Below are 24,099 nucleotides of genomic sequence, written 5' to 3'. Positions count from 1 at the left end.
GGCTAGTTGAAGAGGTCCATCAGCCAATTCTTGGGCAACAATACCTACTTTGCCAATTGGCCTGGACCCTTTTACTGACGACACGGAGCCCCGCCAATCCATCACGACTGGTCTGCCAACGTAACCGTCCAAGGTTTCAACAGGCTCTTCCGTTGTGACGTCCCCCGAAGGCCCATCTACTAGCCTGCTAGGCCCGGCCTGCTAACTGTCTGAATCCCCGTGTCTCCAGCTCCTCTAGCTACTCACTGGATCCTATGATCACTCGGCTACACATGCCTCTCCCTAATGTCAATATGCCTTGTCTATTGCTGTTTTGGTTTGTGATCATTGTCTTATTTCACTGTAGAGCCTCCAGCCCTGCTCAATATGCCTTATCTAACCCTTTTGTTACACCCCCCACACATGCGGTGACCTCACCTGGCTTAAATGGTGCTTCTAGAGACAAAACCTCTCTTGTCGCCACTCAATGCCTAGGTTTACCTCCATTGTATTCATATCCTACCATACCCTTGTCTGTACATTATGCCTTGAATCTATTCTTCCTCGCCCAGAAATCTGCTCCTTTTACTCTCTGTTCCAAATGCACTAGACAACCAGTTCTTATAGCCTTTACCCGTATCCTACTCCTCCTCTGTTCCTCTGGTGATGTAGAGGCTAACCCAGGCCCTGCAGCCCCTAGCTCCACTCCCATTCCCCAGGCGCTCTCATTTGTTGACTTCTGTAACTGTAAAAGCCGACAACCCTAAATCCGTAACCATGGGCACCCTCTTAGATATCATCCTGACTTGCCCTCTAAATACACCTCTGCTGCCTTCAACCAGGGTCTCAGCGATCATTGCCTCATTGCCTGCGTGCGTAATGGGTCTGCGGTCAAATGACCATCCCTCATCACTGTCAAACGCTCCCTAAAACACATCAGCGAGGAGGCCTTTCTAATCGACCTGGCCCGGGCATCCTGGAAGGATATTGACCTCATCCCGTCAGCAGATGATGCCTGGTTGCTCTTTAAAAGTGCTTTCCTCACCGTCTTAAATAAGCATGCCCCATTCAAAAAATGTAGAACTAAGAACTGGTTCACCCCAGACTTGACTGCCCTTGACCAGCACAAAAACATCCTGTGGCATTCTGCATTAGCATCGAATAGCCCTCGCGATATGCAACTTTTCAGGGAAGTCAGGAACCAATATACTACGTCAGTTAGGAAAGCTAAGGCTAGCTTTTTCAAAAAGAAATTTGCATCCTGTAGCACTAATTCCAAAAAGTTTTAGGACACTGTAAAGTCCATGGAGAATAAGAGCACCTCCTCCCAGTTGCCCACTGCACTGAGGATAGGAATCATTGTCACCACCGATAAATCTACGATAATCGATCATTTCAATAATAATTTGTCTACGGCTGGCCATGCTTTCCGCTTGGCTACCCCTACCCTGGCCAACATCTCAGCACCCCTTGCAGTAGCTTGCCCAAGCCCCCCCCTATTATAGACCTATATCCATCCTGCCCTGCCTTTCTAAAATCTAAGAAAGCAAAGTTAACAAACAGATCACCGACAATTTCGAATCCCACCGTACCTTCTCCACTATGCAATCTGGTCATGGGTGCACCTCAGCCACGCTCAAGGTCCTAAACGATATCATAACCGCCATCGATAAAAGCCGTCTTCATCGACCTGGCCAAGGCTTTTAACTCTGTCAATCAACGCATTCTTATTGGCAGACTCAATAGCCTTGGCTTCTCAAATGACTGCCTCGCCTGGTTCACCAATTACTTCTCAGATAGAGTTCAGTCTGTCAAATCAGAGGGCCTGTTGTCTGGACCTCTGGCAGCCTCTATGGGGGTGCCACAGGGTTCAATTCTCGGGCCGACTCTTTTCTCTGAATATATCAACGATGTTGCTCTTGCTGCTTGTGATTCTCTGATCCACCTCTACGCAGACGACACCATTCTGTATAAATCTGGCCCTTCTTTGGACACTGTGCTAACAAACCTCCAAATGAGCTTCAATGGCATACAACACTCCTTCCATGGCCTCCAATTGCTTTTAAATGCAAGTAAAACTAAGTGCATGCTCTTCAACCGATTGCAGCCTGCACCCTCCCGCCTGACTAGCATCACTACTCTGGACAGTTCTGACTTAGATTATGTGGACAACTACAAATACCTAGGTGGCTGGTTAGACTGTAAACCCTCTTTCCAGACTCACACGAAGCATCTCCACTTCAAAAAGTCTATGCTTGGTAAAGCCCTGCCTTACCTCAGCTCACTGGTCACCATAGCAACACTCACCAGTAGCACGCGCTCCAGAAGGTATATTTCACTGGTCATCCCCAAAGACCACACTTCCTTTGGCCGCCTTTCCTTCCAGTTCTCTGCTGCCAATGACTGGAACGAATTGCAAAAATCACTGAAGCTGGAGTCTTATATCTCCCTCTCTAACTTTAAGCATCAGCTGTCAGAGCTGCTTACCGATCACTGTACCTGTACACAGCCAATCTGTAAATAGCACACCCAAATACCACATCCCCATATTGTTATTTATCCTTTTGCTCTTTTGCACCCCAGTATCTCTACTTGCACATCATCATCTGCACATCTATCACTCCAGTGTTAATGCTAAATTGAAATTATTTTGCCTCTATGGCCTATTTATTGCCTTACCTCCCTACTCTTCTACATTTGCACATGTGTTATTGACTGTACATTTGTTTATGTGTAACTCTGTGTTGTTGTTTTTGTCACACTGCTTTGCTTTATCTTGGTCAGGTCGCAGTTGTAAAAGAGATCTTGTTCTCAACTGGCCTACCTGGTTAAATAAAGGTGAAAATAAAAACTGGATTGTTCAATTTTATTTTTATTTTGCTATAAACATAGTGAGCTACTGAACACTGGACATGCAATACTCTGCGGGGTGATATATTTCACGTGATATTCTAAGTTTCATATGTCTGCTTTTGTAACTGGCGAGATTAAAACCCAGGTCGGGTCTTCCACGGGAGTAGCCAACTTATTTGACTATTCAACCAAGAGGGCCAACACAATTCTTTAAGTCATAGGTGGGGCTACCTCATTACGTGACTTTGAGCAACCATGACCGACTCATGTCTGCTACACATTCACATGTGCATTTTCTAGGGCTATCAAACTATTCAAACATTTTATGGAGTTTATTGCAGAATTTGCAAAAAAAGTAAAACAAGAATATTGCCATTTTGATTTTGTCCAAAGTCACAGTTAGTAAAATCAGGTAAATTGATAAATGGGGTAAATGTTGGGGGTAATGTGTTACAAACATGGTACATCATCAGATTGTTTTTATCAGTAACAAAGTAAAGTAACGAGTTACTTTTTCGAATTGGGTAATATTATTACAGTTACTTTGTCAAACAACGTGTGCATTACTTTCAGAATCATATCTCTACCAGGCACGTGTTTCCATGATCCGATTTCGACTTCTTTCCTCATTTAGTTCTCGAGAGAGCAGAAGAAGGCTGTTTGGAGAAAGGTGATGACAGCTGCTGTGTATAGAGGGTGCACCTCTGATCTTTGCCATAGATCGCTTACATGATAGCAAAGCCCATAGAAGGCTTTCATGTCTAGTGGCAAGAGTGCCCTCTATACATTTCCATGGGTCCATGTATATGCTGTCTACAGTATAACCAGAACAGACATTTTTTTTAAATGTCCACAATCTATCTACACACAATACCCCATAATGACCAAGCAAAAAAAGGTTTTACAAATATTTAGCAAATGTATTAAAAATATATATCACATTTACATAAGTATTCAGACCCTTTACTCAATAGTTTGTTAAAGCACCATTGGCAGCGATTATAGCCTCGAGTCTTCTTGGGTATGATGCTACAAGCTTGGCACACCTGTGTTTGGGGAGTTTCTCCCATTCTTCTCTGCAGATCCTCTTGAGCTCTGTCAGGTTGAATGGGGAGCGTCACTGCACAGATATTTTCAGGTCTCTCCAGAGATCAGGTTCATCGACCCTAAGCTGTGTGCTTAGGGTCGTTGTCCTGTTGAAAGGTGATCCTTCACCCCAGTCTGAGGTCCTGAGCGCTCTGGAACAGGTTTTCACCAAGGATCTCACGTTCATCTTTCCCCTGATCCTGACTAGTCTCCCAGTCCCTGCAGCTGAAAAATATTCATCAGACCAGAGAATCTTCTTTCTCATGGTCTGAGAGTCCTTTAGGTGCCTTTTGGCAACCTCCAAGCGGTCTGTATTGTGCCTTGTACTGAGGAGTGGCTTCCGTCTGGCTACACTACCATAAAGGCCTGATTGAGGGAGTTCTGCAGAGATGGTTGTCCTTCTGGAAGGTTCTCCCCATCTCCACAGAGGAACTCTGGAGCTCTGTCAGAGTGACCATCGGGTTCTTGGTCACTTCCCTGACCAAAGTCCTTCTCCCCCGATTGCTGAGTTTGCCCAGGTGGCCAACTCTAGGAAGATTCTTGGTGGTTCCAAACTTCTTCCATTTAAGAATGATGGATGCCATTGTGTTCTTGTCCAATCAATTGAATTTACCACAGGTGGACTCCAATCAAGTTGTAGAAACATCTCAAGGATGAGCAATGGAAACAGGATACACCTGAGCTCAATTCCGAGTCTCATAGCAAAGGGTCTGAATACTTCTTTTTTTAAATTTACATTTGCAAATATGTCTAAAAAGCTGTTTTCGCTTTGTCATTATGGTGTAGCGTGTGTAGATTGAGGAGGATTTTTATTTATTTAATACATTTTAGAATAAGTCTGTAACGTTACAAAATGTGGAAAAAGGGATGGGGTCTGAATACTTTCCAAATGCACTTTATATGATAATTAAGCAGCCCATATATAGCACAGCACTTGTAGACTAGCTCAGGAAAGCAGCGCCACAGATGAAAAGGGAAACTAGTGATCAAACCTGAGTTAGTAAATAGCCTATCTTTGGTAAAGTGTGCGTGGCTCGCCTTGCTCCCTCCGACAGTCAAGCAAAGTGAGATTGAGATTTTTTTCATGAAAGTAATATGGTATAATGCATAATATTGTAAAGTAATGCAATACTTTTGTTAAATATAACGAGTCATTTGTAGTATATAACTTTTCCAAGTAACTAGTCCTAACACTGGGTGAGGTGAAAACATGTTTTTCTCACATGTGAAAAGGTGTTAACATGAGAAGGAAAAAAATGTATACATGTGAAAATGCGATGTGTGTTTTTTGTAAGAAAAAAACTGCAAACACAAACTTTTTGCATAGAAAAACATTAAGGTACTTTTTCTTGCGAGAGCTTGTTTCAGCACAGACCTTTATGGATTGTCCTCCATCTTCATTTTGTTTGCATTTGATCATAACTCATCTAAGAACTAGTGAATTATTGATTAGCAATGCATGGTATCATTTGCCTGGTGTGTGTGTGTGTGTGTGTGTGTGTGTGTGTGTGTGTGTGTGTGTGTGTGTGTGTGTGTGTGTGTGTGTGTGTGTGTACATCTGCCATTTGCAGTACTCCCTTGCTGGATGACATTTCAGGGTCATGTCTGCATATGACATCACACAGCAAACAATATTGTGGCATCCAACATATGACAAAATATAAGATACACACAAGTATTCACACACCTTGACGTTTTCCACATTTGGTTGTGTTACAAAGTAGGATTAAAATGAATTTAATTATCATTTTTTGTCATCAACCCACACAAAATACTCTAATGCCAAAGTGGAAGAAAAATTCTAACATTTGAAAAAAAACTATAAAATAAAACAGTAATGTATCTTGATTAGACCTCAGTCAACACATGTTAAAATCACTTTTGGCAGCGGTTACAGCTGTCTTTTTGGGTCAGTCTTTAAGATCTTTCCACACCTGAATTGTGCAACATCGTCCCATTATTATTTTCAACATTCTTCAAGCTCTGTCAAATTGGTTGTGGATCATTCCTTGAAAACCATTTTCAGGTCATGCCATAGATTTTCAAGTAGATGTAAGTCAAAACTGTAACTCGGCCACTCAGGAACATTCAGTTTTTTTGATAAGCAACTCCAGTGTAGATTTGGCATTGTGTTTTAGATTATTGTCCTGCTGAAAGGTAAATTCTTATCCCAGTGTCTGGTGGAAAGCAGACTGAACCAGGTTTTACTATAGGATTTTGCCTGCTTGAAAATATGGAGAGAGGTAATGTGTTGTGTTGGATTTGCCCCAAACATAACATAATTGTAATCAGGAAAAAAAGTGAATTGCTTTGCCACATTTTTTGCACAATTACTTTAGTGTCTTATAGCAAACAGGATGCTTGTTTTTTAGTATTTTTATTATTCACAGGCTTCCTTCTTTTCACTCTTAATTAGGTTAGTATTGTGGAGTAACTACAATGTTGTTGATCCATCCTCAGTTATCTCCTATCATAGCCATTAAACTCTGTAAGTGTTTTGAAGTCACCATTGGTCTCATGAGCGGTTTCCTTCCTCTCCAGCAACTGAGTTAGGAATGACACCTGTATATTTGTAGTGACTGGGTGTATTGGTACACCATCCAAAGTGTAATTAATAACTTCACCATGCTCAAAAGGTACTGTGCCCTCTGTAATTATTGGGACAGTGAAGCATATATTCTTCTTTTGGCTCTATACTTCAAAAGTTTGGATTTCAAATCAAACAATGACTATGAGGTTATATAGTGTTGCCATCTTTAATTTGAGGGTATTCTCAAATTACGGTGAACCGTTTGGAAATTACAGCTCATTTTGTACATAGTCCCCCATTTTAGAGGAGGGACAAATTCACTTATATGTGTATTAAAGTAGTAAAATGTTAAGCAGTTAAGTCCCAAATTCATAGAATGCAATGACTGCATCAAGCTTGTTAAGCACATTTTTACACCTGATCTTATTTAGATTTGCCATAACAAAAGGGTTGATTGCTTATTGACTAAAGACATTTCATCTTTATATTTTTTTATTAATTTGTAAGCATTTCAAAAAACATAATTCCACTTTGATTATGGGGTATTGTGTGTAGGCCAGTGAAAAAAATCTTTATTTAATCCATTTTAAATTCAGGCTGTAACACAACATTAAAAAAAAAAATCAAGTAATGTCATGCTATACCCCCTTTTATGCTCACTCATGTCAAAATCGCTGCTCACTGCACAGACACATTCATGCTTGATAAAATAATTAGGGTCTGAAGACATACAGTAATTTATCATAAACTGTTATTACAAATTTGGTCAAACTTGTGTTTAAGACAACATGTTATTTTTATAACAAACAGCCTAAATGGCCTGCAATATACAGTTGCAAGAAAAAGTATGTGAACCGTTTGGAATTACCTGGATTTCTAAATCATTTGATCTGATCTTCCTCTAAGTTTCAACAATAGACAAGCACAGTGTGCTTAAACTAATAAAACACAAATTATTGTATTTTTCTTGTCTATTTTGAATACATCATTAACAGTGTAGGTTGGAAAAAGTATGTGAACCCCTAGGCTAATAACTTCTCCAAAAGTCAGCTAACCTGGAGTCCAATAAATGAGACAAGATTGGAAATGTTGGTTAGAGCTGCCCTGCAAAATAAAAAATTCACAAAATGTGAGTTTACTATTCACATGAAGCATTGCCTGATGTGAACCATGCCTCAAACAAAAGAGATCTCAGAAGACCTAAGATTAAGAATTGTTGACTTGCATAAAGCTGGAAACGGTTACAAAAGTATCTCTAAAAGCATTGATGTTCATCAGTCCACGGTAAGAGAAATTGTCTACCAATGGAGAAAGTTCAGCACTTTTGCTACTCTCCCTAGGAGTGGCCGTCCTGCAAAGATGACTGCAAGAGTAGAGCGCAAATTGCTATCTGTTTGCCAATTTAATCTCAACAGAAGTTCGGTGATGCAACAGGACAACGACCCAAAACACAGAAGTAAATCAACAACAGAATGGCTTCAACAGAAGAAAATACACATTCTGGAGTGGCCCAGTCAGTCCTGACCTCAACCAGACTGAGAGGCTGTGTCATGACCTCGAGAGCGGTTTACACCCCAAGAATATTGCTGAACTGAAACAGTTTTGTAAAGAGGACTGGTCCAAAAAGGTCTGATCTGCAAGTACAGAAAACATTTGGTTGAGGTTATTGCTGCCAAAGGAGGGTCAACCAAGGTTTCACATTCTTTTCCCACCCAACACTGTGAATGTTTACACAGCGTGTTCAATAAAGACATGCAAACGTATAATTGTTTGTATGTTTTTAGATTAAGCAGACTGTGTTTGTCTATTGTTGTGACTTATGTGAAGATCAGATCAAATTGTATGACCAATTCATGCATGAAATCCAGGTAATTCCAAAGGGTTCATATACAATTTCTTGCCACTGTATGTCAGCATATCATGGTTGACAATCTCCAAAGACACCATAGCAAGTGAGATCAGCAAGATAGCATATCAACGTATCAGAGTGATATCTGCAAAGTATGTCATCTTCAAATGGATCGAAAAATGTTGTATAAATGGAGTAAAAAAAGATCTTCAAAGATGGCTTAGTAAAGATCCAAATAGATTTTAAAAATGTGCCAGATGTATTACAACATATTGTGGTAAATATTTTAAAGAGGAGGCTTTACAAAGTAAAGTCTTATATTTGTACAATTAATCTTTCCTGCCCTCTTTTATACTTGTGTCGTATTAAGAACTAATGGTCTACAGAGCTATCAGCACAATTGTCAAAAGCTTAAAGAACTTTTAATCACACCTCAAGCCCCAATGTCCCCTATTACAAGCTCATGATATATTCACATCAGTCCATTTTGCCGCAGGCTCTGAAAGCTAGTTGAACCAAAGGGATGGTCAGTTCTGTTCCGAGGCTATAACGTACTTCAGGAATATGAAGAATATGAAGCCTAGGAAGCCTCAGGGTTCAAGTCATTAGTATCTTCTGTGAGAACCAAATAATGATTCATTTCTGGTCTATACAGTAGTTGGTAATGGTATGTTACATTCTGACATGTTGCTTTTTTTTATAATGAGTATTGGTTAAGGCGTAATCCTTGATATAGGGACAAATAAGCCACCTCTTGGGAATAGGCACTGATATGCAAATGAACGACAGATATGTCTCAACAAAACAACAAATTAGTGACACATTAATCACCCATTCCTCAGTGAATAGAGAGTATGAAAAAGAATGAGATGCATTGCAGGCAGAGAATATATTCAGATCAGTTGGCATGCCGGCTATAATTTACAGAGTCACAGACTGGCAAGGTGATGCAGTTATTCTTTTGAGGGACATTCAAGCAATCTATCACACAATGAGGATGGCTGACGAGAAGCCTGCAAAGCGCCAGTTACCGGTAGCTTTTTCGGGAAAATGTATTTGATAGATCTTAGGGGATTGGGGAGAGAATGCACTAGATGCCCCTCAAAGCTCCATTAACCCACCACTGCTGTTGTTTGGGACTGGGGGAGTAGACTGCAGTGATGAAGGTAGATGGTATATTGAGAGGTTTTGAAAATGGCCCTGAAATTCAAAATCCAGGGTGCTTTTGGGTGCTTATTGTGGGATAGAGAAAAATCAGGAGTTATATAGGGGCATTTCCATGATAAAGGAATTACACTCAGACTCAGATTTTCCTACTTTAAAATGTATACCAAACAAAACTATTGATTTCAAAACAAAACAAACCAAACTGCCAACCAGCTATGCACAAGGCCTATTTAACAATTTGGCCAGAATTCTTTACAAAAACACATTTACTGGAAAAACTGGGCCGATAGAATGTTTGGTAAAACAATAAACTTTGGAAAAAAAGAGTCTCAGCGTAATTACATTATGATGGAACTGCCCATAGGCAAGTATGTACAGTTTTGCGTCAGACGTTTACATACACCTTAGCCAAATACATTTAAACTCAGTTTTTCACAATTCCTGACATTTAATCCTAGTACTGATTCTCTGTCTTAGGTCTGTTAGGATCACCGCTTTATTTTAAGAATGTGAAATGTCAGAATAATAGTAGAGAGAATTATTTATTTCAGCTTTTATATCTTTCATCACATTTCCAGTGGGTCAGAAGTTTACATACACTCAATTAGGATTTGGTAGCATTGCCTTTCAATTGTTAAACTTGGGTCAAACATTTCGGGTAGCCTTCCACAAGCTTCCCACAATAAGTTGGGTGAATTTTGGCCCATTCATCCTGACAGAGCTGGTGTAACTGAGTCAGGTTTGTAGGCCTCCTTGCTTGCACACACTTATCCAGTTCTGCCCACAAATTTTCTATAGGATTGAGGTCAGGGCTTTGTGATGGCCACTCCAATACCTTGACTTTGTTGTCCTTAAGCCATTTTGCCACAACTTTGGAAGTATGCTTGGGGTCATTGTCCATTTGGAAGACCCATTTGCGACCAAGCTTTAACTTCCTGACTGATGTCTTGCTTCAATATGCTGCTTCAATATATTCACATAATTTTCCTCCCTCATGATGCCATCTATTCTCAGTCCCTCCTACAGCAAAGCACCCCCACAACATGATGCTGCCACCCACTTGCTTCACAGTTGGGGTGGTGTTCTTCGGCTTGCAAGCATCCCCCTTTTTCCTCCAAACATAACGATGGTCATTATGGCCAAACAATTCCATTTTTGTTTCATCAGACCAGAGGACATTTCTCCAAAAAGTATGATCTTTGTCAACCATGTGCAGTTGCAAACCACGGGGGGCCAGTATGGAGAAAAAAAGAAAAAAATGTATGAAATGAAATGTATTCATTCACTACTGTAAGTCGCTCTGGATAAGAGCGTCTGCTAAATGACTAAAATCTAAAAAATATCAAACGTAGTCTGGCTTTTTTATGGCGGTTTTGGAGCAGTGGCTTCTTCCTTGCTGAGCGGCCTTTCAGGTTATGTTGATATAGGCCTCGTTTTACTGTGGATATAGATACTTTTGTACCTGTTTCCTCCAGCATCTTCACAAGGTCCTTGCTGTTGTTCTGGGGTTGATTTGCACTTTTCGCACCAAAGTACGTTCATCTCTAGGAGACAGAACATGTCTCCTTCCTGAGCGATAAGATGGCTGCGTGGTCCCATGGTGTTTACACTTGCGTACTATTGTTTGTACAGATGAACGTGGTACCTTCAGGCGTTTGGAATTTGACCCAAGGATGAACCAGACTTGTGGATGTCTACAAATTATTTTCTGAGGTCTTGGCTGATTTCTTTTGATTTTCCCATGATGTCAAGTAAAGAGGCACTGAGTTTGAAGGTAGGCCTTGAAATACATCCACAGGTACACCTCCAATTGACTCAGAAGCTATCAGAAGCTTCTAAAGCCATGACATCATTTTCTGGAATTTTCCAAGCTGTTTGAAGGCAGTCAACTTAGTGTATGTAAACTTCTGACCAACTGGAATTGTGATACAGTGAATTATAAGTGAAATAATCTGTCTGATAAACAATTGTTGGAAAAATGATTTGTGTCATGCACAAAGTAGATGTCCTAACCGACTTGCCAAAACTATAGTGTGTTAAAACCTGTATAGGATAGGGGGCAGTATTGACACGGCTGGATAAAAAACGTACCCGATTTAATCTGGTTACCACTCCTACCCAGTAACTAGAATATGCATATACTTATTACACATGGATAGAAAACACCCTAAAGTTTCTAAAACTGTTTGAATGGTGTCTGTGAGTATAACAGAACTCATTTGGCAGGCAAAAACCTGACAAGGTTTCAGGCAGGAAGTGGCCTGTCTGACAAGGTGTCGCTTTTCTTGTCTCTGTTTATTGAAGAGTGAGGATCTTAGCTGTCCCGTGACACTTCCTACGGCTGCCATAGGGTCTCAGAAGGCGGCAAAAAGCTGAATCGTGGCTTTGCAGGCTCTGGCTGAAAAAAAGTAGCGCGTTTGGGTAGTGGCTGGTTACAGTACTGTGAGACTCAGGCGCGTGCCCGCGTCGACCGAAAGCTTTGTTTACTTTCCTCAGTTTAGCTAAATGGACATTCCCGGTCGGAATATTATCGCTTTTCTACGGGAAAAATGGCATAAAAATGGATTTTAAACAGCGGTTGACATGCTTCGAAGTACGGTAATGGAATATTTAGATTTTTTTTGTCACGCATTGCGCCATGCGCGCGACCCTGATTTACCATTTCAGATAGTGTCTGGGACGCACGAACAAAATGCCGCTATTCGGATATAACGATGGATTATTTTGGACCAAACCAACATTTGTTATTGAAGTAGCAGTCCTGGGAGTGCATTCTGACGAAGACAACAAAAGGTAATCAAACTTTTATAATAGTAAAGCTGATATTGGTGAGTGCTAAACTTGCCGGGTGTCTAAATAGCTAGCCCGTGATGCCTGGGCTATGTACTTAGAATATTGCAAAATGTGCTTTCACCAAAAAGCTATTTTAAAATCGGACATATCGAGTGCATAGAGGAGTTCTGTATCTATAATTCTTAAAATAATTGTTATGCTTTTTGTGAACGTTTATCGTGAGTAATTTAGTAAAATGTTAGCGAATTCCCCGGAAGTTTGCGGGGGTATGCTAGTTCTGAACGTCACATGCTAATGTAAAAAGCTGGTTTTTGATATAAATATGAACTTGATTGAACAAAACATGCATGTATTGTATAACATAATGTCCTAGGGTTGTCATCTGATGAAGATCATCAAAGGTGAGTGCTGCATTTAGCTGTCTTCTGGGTTTTTGTGACATTATATGCTAGCTTGAAAAATGGGTGTCTGATTATTTCTGGCTTGGTACTCTGCTGACATAATCTAATGTTTTGCTTTCGTTGTAAAGCCTTTTTGAAATCGGACAGTGTGGTTAGATTAACGAGAGTCTTGTCTTTAAATAGCTGTAAAATAGTCATATGTTTGAGAAATTGAAGTAATAGGATTTTTAAGGTTTTGGAAATCGCGCCACAGGCTGCAAGTGGCTGTTACGTAGGTGGGACGAATTCGTCCCGCCTAGCCCATAGAGGTTAACAAGAAATTTGTGGAGTGGTTGAAAAATGAGTTTTAATGACTCCAACCTAAGTGTATGTAAATTTCCGACTTCAACTGTATGTACTTTTTTTTAATCCTTTATTTAACCAGAGAAGTCACATTGAGATTTACATCTCTTGGCCAAGAGAGCAGCAAACATATTATAATTACACAATAGACACATAGAACATATCAATGAATGGGAGTTAAAACAGAGCAAAGTGAATAACATAGATTAAAAGAGCAGGTTTAAAAATATATGCTATCTGTGGTCAGCAGCCCTCCAATAAAGGATTAAAAATGATCAATCTGAATAAAATGTAGTTTTAACCTGTTGGGGCTAGGGGGCAGTATTTGCACGGCCGGATAAAAAACGTACCCGATTTAATCTGGTTACTACTCCTGCCCAGTAACTAGAATATGCATATTCTCAATCGCATGGCATGCTTTTGCTGTAAAGCCTATTGTAAATCGGAATATGCAGTTAGATTAACAAGAATATAAGCTTTTAACCGATATAAGACACTTGTATGTTCCTAAATGTTTAATATCCAGCATTTTTATGATTATTTATTTGAATTGTGCACCCTCCAGTTTCACCGGAAGTTGTCCCGCTAGCAGGACGCCTAGCCTTAAGAAGGTTTAGAATAAGGTTGTAACGTAACATATTGTGGTAAAAGTCAAGGTGTCTGAATACTTTCCGAAGGCACTGTATGCTCACAGATGTGAGTTTTATTGGGGGCGAACTGGCACAAAAGTTGAAAGTTTTCAGGTTAGTTCTGAAAAGTGTAAATCCAAAAGGATGGCAGCAAGAGCAAGCTAGCGTTCTTTCCCTGGCTGCACTTTAGATAAGAAATCTAGAGAAGAAGGCATAAAATGTCACTGTTTTACGTTGAAAGATACAGACAGATTCAGAAGATGTTAGTAGCAATAAAAAAACAGTAAATACGATGTAAACACTCAATCTCAAATGATGTACACACACACAATCTTGCTAATATAAGTGTGTCTAGTTTACGCACTTGATCGACGATGACTACAGAAGATATACAATCGGAAATGATGGGAATAAATTATGGGAATATGGGAATAAAACACCCCAAAAAACTCTGTTCCTTTTTTATTTTCATGGACTGGCTATGTTGCCGTGCCAAAATACAGAAGCATTTTTGAGAAGGTTCAAATGAGGTGTGTGGAGTTGTATAGTCTTGTCACGCCCTGACCTGAGAGAGACGGTTTATTTCTCTATTTTGTTAGGTCAGGGTCTGGGGTGGGCATTCTATGTTTTGTATTTCTTTGTTTTGGGCAGAGTATGGTTCCTAATCAGAGGCAGTGGTCTATCATTGTCTCTGATTAGGAATCATACTTAGGTAGCCTTTTCCCACCTGTGTTTGTGGGTAGTTGTTTTCTGTTTTGTGATTCTGTACCTGACAGAACTGTGCGCGTTCGTTTCCCTTTGTTATTTTTGTTTGAGTGTTTGTTTGATTTAACCTGTTTGGGATAGGGGGCAGTATTTTCACGGCCGGATAAAAAACATACCCGATTTAATCTGGTTACTACTCCTGCATAGAATATGCATATAATTAGTAGATTTGGATAGAAAACACTCTAACGTTTCTAAAACTGTTTGAATGGTGTCTGTGAGTATAACAGAACTCATATGGCAGGCCAAAACCTGAGAAGATTCCATGCAGGAAGTGGAAATCTGATTTGTGGAATCACCTTCAACACTTTGCCTATGAAACACACCGTGAGTTAGGATTCATTTAGCACTTCCTAAGGCTTCCACTAGATGTCAACAGTCTTTACAAAGTGGTTTGAGTCTTCTCCGGTAAAAACTGACCGAAATAGAGGCTTTGAAAGTTGGTCATAGGGGGAGGGCCATTACTACTATGACACGGGCGCCCATGGGTACCCCTTCGTTCCGAAACGTTTAGTAAGACAATGCAATCGTCCGCCTTGAATATTATTGAAGCTCTGGTTGAAAAAGGCCCTAAAGATTTATGTTATACAACGTTTGACATGTTTGAACGAACGTAAATATATATTTTTTGCACATTCGTGACGACAAGTCCCGCGCGCTTCAGTACATTTTGAGTAGCCTTCGGAACGCGCTAACAAGAAGGAGCTATTGGGACATAAATTATTAACTTTTTCGAACAAAACTACATTTGTTGTGGACCTGGGATTCCTGGAAGTGCCTTCTGATGAAGATAATCAAAGGTAAGGGAATATTTACAATAGTATATTTGATTTTAGATGGTTCCAAGATGGCGCTAACCTGTATCGCCTAGCCTATTTTTCTGAGCATAGCACCTCGTTTATTACAAAGTGTGATTTCCCAGTAAAGTTATTTTTAAATCTGGCAATGCGGTTGCATTCACGAGAAGTTAATCTATAATTCTTTGAATGACAATATTACATTTTAACAATGTTTTCGAATAGTAATTTTGTAAATTGTAGCGCTGATTCACCGGAAGCATTTGAGGGAAAATATTTTCTGAACGTCACGCGCCGATGTAAAATGCTGTTTTTATATATAAATATGAACTTTATCGAACAAAAAATGCATGTATTGTGTAACATGCTGTCCTAGGAGTGTCATCTGATTTGTCAAAGGTTAGTGCTGCATTTAGCTGTGTTTGGGGTATTTGTGATGCATGCTAGTTGCTTTGAAAATGGCAGTGTGATTATTTTTGGCAGGGCACTCTCCTAACATAACCTAATGTTTTGCTTTTGCTGTAAAGCCTTTTTGAAATCGGACAACGTGGTTCGATTCAGGAGAGGTGTATCTATAAAATGGTGTAAAATAGTCATATGTTTGAGAAATTGAAGTTATAGCATTTATGAGGTATTTGTATTTCGCACGATGCGATTCCACTGGCTGTTAACTAGGGTGGGACGCAAGCGTCCCAGGTTCCCAGACAGGTTAAGACTTTCTGCAAAGTGTTTCAACATGTTGGGGCAGCAAATCTCAAAGCACTCTTACCAGACTCAGTTCTTGTGTTGGGAAAGTGTCAGAACAGGATGTTCATCCATGTTTCAAGGATTGTAGCTTTTGAAATATGCTAATGTCACCGAATACTACCAAACACTGCAATGATATTACCAACACTAACATCCCCGGCAAAATAAATAAGGTTTAAACCGTGTAAAGATATCATGGGAAAGACATCATGAATACCTATGTAAGACTGCTGTTCATTGACTACAGCTCAGCATTCAACATAACAGTACCCTCCAAGCTCATCATCAAGCTGGAGGCCCTGGGTCCAGTTGGAGGCCCAGGTGGACCCAGGGCCTCCAACATCTCTATTTCGCTGACCCTCAACACTGGGGGCCCACACAAGGGTGCATGCTCAGCCCCCTCCTGTACTTCCTGTTCACCCACGACTGCGTGGCCATGCACGCCTCCAACTCAATCATCAAGTTTGCAGATGACACAACAGTAGTGGGCTTGATTACCAGGGGGCTTGATTACGAGGGCACTCAGAGTGTGGTGTCAGGAAAACAACCTCTCACTCAACGTCAACAAAACAAAGGAGATGATCGTTGACTTCAGGAAACAGCAGAGGGAGCACCCACCTATCCACATCGAAGGGACAGCAGTGGAGAAGGTGGAAAGTATTAAGTTCCCCGGCGTACACATCACAGACAAACTGAAATTGTCCACCCACACAGACAATATGGTGAAGAAGGTGCAACAGCGCCTCTTCAACATCAGGAGGCTGAAGAAATTTGGCTTGTCACCCAAAACCCTGACAAACTTTTACAGATGCACAATCGAGAGCATCCTGTCAGGCTGTATCACAGCCTGGTACAGCAACTGCACCGCCCTCAACCGCAAGGCTCTCCAGAGGGTGGTGCGGTCTGCACAATGCATCACCGGGGGCAAACTACCTGCCCTCCATGACACCTACAGCAACCGATGTCACAGGAAGGCTAAAAATAATCATCAAGGACAGCCACTGCTTGTTCACACCTTTATCATCCAGAAGGCGAGGTCAGTACACGTGCATCAAAGCTGGGACCAAGAGACTGAAAAACAGCTTCAATACAGCAATCTCTAACTCAGAGAGGCTGCTGCCTACATTGAGACCAAATCACTGGCCACTTTAATAAATGGATCACTAGTCACTTTATTAAAGTGGCATTGTTTAATGTTTACACATCTTACATGACTCATATCACATGTATATACTGTATTTTATACCATCTATTGCACCTTGCCTTTGATGCTCGGCCATCGCTCATCCATATATTTATATGTACATATTCTCATTCACCCCTTTAGATTTGTGTGTATTAGGTAGTTGTTGGGGAATTGTTAGATATTACTGCACTGTCGGTACTAGAAGCACAAGCATTTCGCTACATTCGCATTAACATCTGCTAACCATGTGTATGTGACCAATAAAATTTGATTAGATATTTTGGTTAAGACAACCAGGTTAAGATATATTTTCTGGTTGCAAAAAATACATTCACAAAACGTCCTTATACAACCAGTGTACAACCTTGACCATGATGTCACAAAAGACATCACAATGTTGTCAGTGCAACCAGTTTTGCGCGCTGGGTCACCACAGTCGACTCAACTTCACTCATTATTCTTCTTCCATCTTCACATCCTTCCATCATGAAACCCCACAGTCCTCCCTCTTCACTCCAGTCTCACCGTCTCTATTTTCTCCATCACAACCCTCAGTCTGTCTTCCACAATCCTATCAGCCCCATTATTCAGTTACTGGCCTCCATCACTCCTCCATTATAGGGTCCATTAACCCGTACTTCCCCTCACTGTGACCCTTCAGCTTTCACTACAACTTCATATCATCACACGTCTGCATCATCCCCATACTGCGAAATATGAAACAGTTAGGCCTATCACTTTGGCTTTGTCATATCTAATGGTGTTATGTTATATGCTATATTTCCACACGGTAAAATTAAGTTCACAACAAATTCACTACATAAATGCGTGCGTGTCATATGTTTCTCTCTCACTGTGCTTTTTTTTAATTGTGAATAAATATGTGCCGTCATTTATAATGATTTAATGATCATGATTACTAATTAATTAACTTCTGAGATTAGTTTTACCCCAGTGAAAACTCAATTAGTAATATATAAATATTGGTTTCTCTGATACGCAATTACTTTCCCCAAAAGCTCTCTAACTCAAAATTGCTTTCTCTCAAACAGTGAATATCTGAGGTTTGAGTTATTGAACTTTGCAAGTGAATTTTGTACATGACAGTTGTGATTGCTTTCTCTCAGTTTCTCAGTTTGTAAGTGGCTGTGATTGCAGTATTGGGCCCTGGGGGAGGGGGATAGCAATACTCACCCAAATTTCTCCAACTATGTGTGAGTGGACTTATTTGTCTGGTTCATAAAGCAAAATCAGCCCAAAACAGTCTTCAGTCCTGCATAGAGTGCAACGTAACAGGGTGAGGGGTCCAGAAGGTCTGATACAATCACAATCACACTCACTCACACGTGTCATCATAAAGAGCCAATGGTAAGCATGTGAGCAGTTCTCTGTTTAATAAACTACAATAACAACACTTTTATAAGACAGATAAGACACCCTTTAGTGGGAAGGGGATGTAAATCCATCATAGCACCCTACCTATGCCTATATGACAGCCAGCCCTGCTATTGTACCATAATATTGCGCTTTTATCACCTTATCAGTAAGGCGGTTGGTTATCCCAGACGACTACAGCCACTATGGCCTTGGCTTTCCTGACGTAGCACCACCCCCGCAAGAATTACAGGAAATTAGCTTTAAAACTGCAACATGTTCTCTCAGCCTCATGGCAAAATGTGTACAATTGTAGGATTTTTGTTTTTATTAAAGTAAAAAAATATATTTTCTTGCATTATTTCAGCTTAAAATGTACTTATAGGTGAATTTTATAAGGAAAAATATTTGTTTGGGGAATTCTCAAACAACAACTGTAGCATTTAGCTAACCTTTCCCCTAACCCTTATTCTAAATTTAAGCCAATTCACCTAACCCTTGTCGTCTAACCTTTCACGTAAATTATCCTAACTTTTGTCGTTAGTTCTCCTAACCGCCAAAGTAACTTCTCCCCATAATATAATTTTATTTTGTAGTTACTACGCAACAAGCAACCTGGTCTCAGATTAAGACGTATAATACTATATGTCCACCAAGACTTATTTAATCCAATTTGTGTGACCAGGTAAAACGTACGATACTATATGTCCTCTAATGACTGCTATTCCATTCATAATGTTACCTAACATAACATATATTAAATGGGTACGTCCAGAATAATATGAATGGCCATAGACCACGTTTGGCTGATGTGGTCCTGTATATGGTAGAATGCTAACAAGTTTGGCATGTACAATAACAAGATAATTGCACTGTTGATGGCAGAGGTTGTGTCGATGCAATCAGGGCTAAGGGCTAACACAACGCCCACAAGAAGCATGCAACGTCAAACCAACTTGGTTAGCTTGAAATCTCTCTAATATCAATCTGGAGTCAAATATTTGACACTGCATATGTTTACACCACATGGATTCGGTCTTGCATAGCAAAATTTGAAATTGGGTTTTTTACATTGGTAAAATTAGCGACTCAGAGCTAGAAAATGGTATATCATACACTGCATTTTTGAGGAAGAATGGGAAAGTAATTTGAAAGTTGATAAAGTTGTAAACTCACTTTTTAGAAAAGCGCCTCTGAATGTTTTGGTACCTACTGGAGAGCTCTCCTTTGTCTACACCCATTCAGCATTGTTCACACCCTCTTAGGCCAGCCCCACCCATCTCTTTAAGGATTCACATGTGAGGTCATGTGCTAAACAGTGAGTAGTGTAGTAAAGATTAAGACTAAATGTGGTAGTAGCCTACAATAAGGAAAAATTCCAGGAAAAAATATTTTATAATACTATTGCATTATCCTTTGCATAGCTGTTGATGAAGTTAACCACTCGCTGCAAGTCCTCATGCTTCAGGGGTACCCTGTGCTTGCTTGGGCCGGATTTATTTTTGATGGGAGGCATTAGACCATTCTTCTTGTATGACTGGTGGAGGAGAGTCAGGCATGTTCTACTGATGCTGAAAGACAAAATCCAGACACAAATATTTTAGCGTTATTATACAATAGATGCAAAATGGCATTCTGAGATAACATCACTACATACAGTTCATACACGTAATGTTAGTTAGCTAGCCAGCCATCTAACGTCAGCTGGCTAGCTAACAGCAAGCTTTAACTAGCAATACAAACCGATTGTCATAGCTAGCTAAAGTTAATCAAATAGGTTCAATGTTAGCTAGCCAGCCAGCCATCGAACTTCAGCTGGCTAGCTAACAGCAAGCTTTAACTTGCAATGAAAACAACTTTCTAACAAAATTAGAAACGTATAATATCTGAAACTGTACCTAGATTCTTACCAGTATACATAGTTGAAAGCTTCACAGCAGACTGCAACCCCTTTTATTAAATAGACGTCTTGTGTCGTTTCCTTTTAGTTTGCACAGCTTGTTTGGCCCGTTGTGTCAAGTCACTCTGGTTCACACTGGCCGTGTGCAATGCCATAAGAATCATCAGATCTTTCTCCCTCTCTGTCACGGATGCCATGGTTGCCCTTAGCTTTAAGATGTAATCCGGAAACGTGTTTTATACAACAGCCTTCTGTGTTCTCTTTGACTCCCTATGCATTTGCAATCAAATGCCAGAATTCTATTAATCTCCTTATCATACTCTGCTTCTACCAGATATTCCACTGATTTCAAAACTCGGTCAACTTCTGTGACAACACTATTGTTTGCCGTTTCTTCCCATCACTGTCATCAGAAGACTCTACAATGTCTTATTCAATGAAAATGTTACCTAAATCAGGGATTTCGTCATTATTTGATTCGTTTCCAGAGTCAGAGAGAGTCAGCATGGCACGATCGTCCTCCAGAAAGTAGTCCATCACAACTTTTTCCCACTGACCTTTGTTGATAGCGCCTGATAAATTCAGAGGAGCAATATTTGCAGTTCTCCATGGCTAAAGTTATATATTTCGAAAAAAACTGCAGTAGAAGGGTTTATCTATGCACAACGAGCAGCCATTTTATAGACAAAATATGCTACATCGCAGACCAATCCAATCTCATCTCTCGGCATGTCCAGCCCACTCATTATCTCAGCCAATCATGGCTAGTGAGGAGGTTGCTGTCTTTTTCTGTGGCTAAACCAAACTTGGCTCGTAATTTAACAATTGTATTCGTATTTACAGATGGCATGCAAGTTTGTTATTAAGACACCTGAAAGTCCACATGTTCGAGAAGGCATTTGTCAAAAAACGCATTTTGATAAACAAATATTTTTTACGTTCAAACGGCTCTCCTGTGAAGACGTGACTTGCGACATACACCTAGTTTCCTGAATTGGGTCACATATGACCCAAGATGTGTGATTCTATGTATAAGACACCAAAGACTTCATGATGCAACATGTTTACATTTGCCAGCCCAAGACAAGTCACCTGTCAGCATGTCTGGAAAATTGTTTTCAGCTTTCAAACTATATTCAACAAACGATGTGGAGAGAAGGGCTGTCATTGAGTAATGTATCCACCAACTCTATGTCAAATCAACTGCATGCACATTTCTATTTTGAATGTCATTCCCAAATATTTATACATACATTTGAAGTAAAAATCTATAAAGTTTATCCATCAAAAATTTGACCCATAGGAGTTTGAGGTTGAAAAGGGATTGAGAACCCATGCCAAAATCAATAACACTATTGAGTCACTGTGGAAGACCATATCAAAATCAAATCAAAGTTTATTGGCCGGGTACACAGATTTGCAAATGTTATCGCAGGTGGAGCGAAATGCTGATGTTTTTAGCTCAAACAGTGCAGTAATAATATCTAGCAATATAGAACAATGCAAACATAATGCAAAAAGTAAAAAAATATATAATAATAAATATCAGAATGAGCCGTGTCAGAGTCCAGAATATAAATATATGTATATTACTGCACACCAACATAAATTCTCACCCCTTCAACCAAGAATATGAAAAAAAATTGGGACTGGCTGCCATTGCATGGTGTACGGTTACAATAGCCTACTGATACAGGCAAGCATGGAGACACTTTGAAGCTTCAGTATCAAATTGTTTGAGGGCATCAATAAAATATCAAGCACCATAAAGTACATACCCATCATCTAAAAACTACAACATAGCACACACAGGAGATGAAATAAGAATTTAATTTATTTATTTATTCACACAGTCAAAATGTGGCATTTCCAATGTCGGCTAGTGTAATTCAGAAAATAATATACCTATATTATTCTGCTTAACTTGCAATCTTATGAGAGAGAGAGAGAGAGAGAGAGAGAGAGAGACCTACTCAAACAGTCGCCAAAAGACGCAGAGCACGTCTTCATGAACATTGATTGAGTTACTCTTAACAGGTCGATGTCGCCCAAATTCCCTTGCGCAAGATTTCCCAAACAAAGTAATCTGAACCCCAAGGGGGTGCACGTTTTAGTTTTAGCCCTTGCACTACACAGCTGATTCAAATAATAAACTAATTATCAACATTTAACCATTTGAATCAGCTGTGTAGTGTTAAAGCAAAGACCAAAGGGTGCACACCTTGCGGTCCCGAGGACCGAGTTTGGGAAACGCTGCCCGAGACGTCATCACATACATTAATGCTCATTAAGGCAATCTGTTAAGCTTTATATGGCACCTTGCTATAATAACCTTTTAGGTGGCTTAACGAAAAGAACCCCACATGTCATCATATTTTTATATTTCTATCAAAGTGGCTGGGAATCGATATGCACTATACAAAGGACGACTTTGGAAGCATATAGCTCCCCCCCTTATGTTTCGCTCTCGACGTGCCGTGAATTTGAAATAGTTGTACTGCAGTATTGTTTGTGGCTACAATGCTCTTTATGCCATAAAATATGTGCATTTGACTTTAACATATTGTTGAACATGCTGAACAGTATTCAACATACTGCCATGGGTGAAAGGGATCTTCATATATCCTAATCTATGTGGTAGTACCGCAACATTTCTCAAACCGAAACCCACCTAAAAGCAACAATAGACACCTAACAGAGAATCAACTAATTCATGTTAATAGCCACACATCTAAACATGATCCAAAATGATAATAATGTAAGGCAGCCCAAAGAGTTCTTGTCTCTTTGCGCAAAGCTTTCCATCAACACAAAGTTACTTATGTGCATAGAGGTGCTCACATGGAACTTCTTGTTATTTTACGTAATGACCCAAGCGTAATAACCCAAGCTTAATGGGGCAACAATAATGTTTCAAACTCATTTAAATTATACAATGTCCTGGAGATATAAAGTTCATACCTTGGCCATAGCCTTCGAAGACGCAGAAGACTGGTATTTCAATTGGTGCGAAACACCGGCAGTTTGGTTCATCTTGGAAACCTAAGAAACGTCCCTATCCAAAAAAGGTAAAACACCTGGTAAACACGACCAAAATAAAATATAAACCAGGCACCGTCTATGAAGCAACTCCCCTTTGGATATGTGGACTCCGAGTATTTGACGACTGACACTTTCACCACCTGAGAGTCGTGTCTAACGCGCGCAACTGGCTTCTCCTCCCTCTATCCACTGATTGCATGTGGCAACCACTACGCGCGATCGGTGTAAGTGGGTGCAGTGCCGGCGCATAGGCTATCTGGTACTTGCGGCGCTGTCTGTGGTTTGAGCCACAGCACCACAATCCAAAACAGCCTTTGGGAAATAGGAAATCGACGAGACATGCTTATTTTGAATTGTCATCAATTTACTCGGAATCATTCTTACTTGCGAGGGAAGTAGAGCTAACAAATGATGCTACTCATCAACACAATGCATCATTAAGTAATGCTCATTGGATGTTATCCTTATGATCAGGCATAAAGCATACTATTACCTAGGTGGACTAGTCAATAGCTAAGGTGTTCTAAACGGATTACAAAAATAGAATTACATTTGTTGATGACTAAAATCTAATTAGTTAATGGTTTGTGGCACGTATTACTTCCACCACTTCCAACAGCAACTTTTATGGAGAGGGGGAAAGCTAGGGAAATTGGAAT

At 40.1% G+C, this 24,099-nt stretch overlaps 1 protein-coding gene across 1 annotated transcript in view; it reads right to left on the bottom strand.

Moving 5' to 3' along the window:
- The window catches only part of LOC106581700 (inactive dipeptidyl peptidase 10), a 318,157-nt gene extending 294,542 nt beyond the window's left edge, over positions 1 to 23,615 (bottom strand). Inside the window, exon 1 of the mRNA XM_014163942.2 lies at positions 23,360 to 23,615. Coding sequence (XP_014019417.1) covers positions 23,360 to 23,431 — 72 coding nt within the window. The 5' untranslated portion in view covers positions 23,432 to 23,615. The remainder of the gene's footprint in view (positions 1 to 23,359) is intronic.
- Between the last annotated feature and the right edge of the window lie 484 nt (positions 23,616 to 24,099).

This window comes from Salmo salar, chromosome ssa21 (genome assembly GCF_905237065.1).
Source record: "Salmo salar chromosome ssa21, Ssal_v3.1, whole genome shotgun sequence".
Classification (NCBI taxonomy): domain Eukaryota; kingdom Metazoa; phylum Chordata; class Actinopteri; order Salmoniformes; family Salmonidae; genus Salmo; species Salmo salar.
This window is presented reverse-complemented; position numbering and strand designations above follow the sequence as displayed.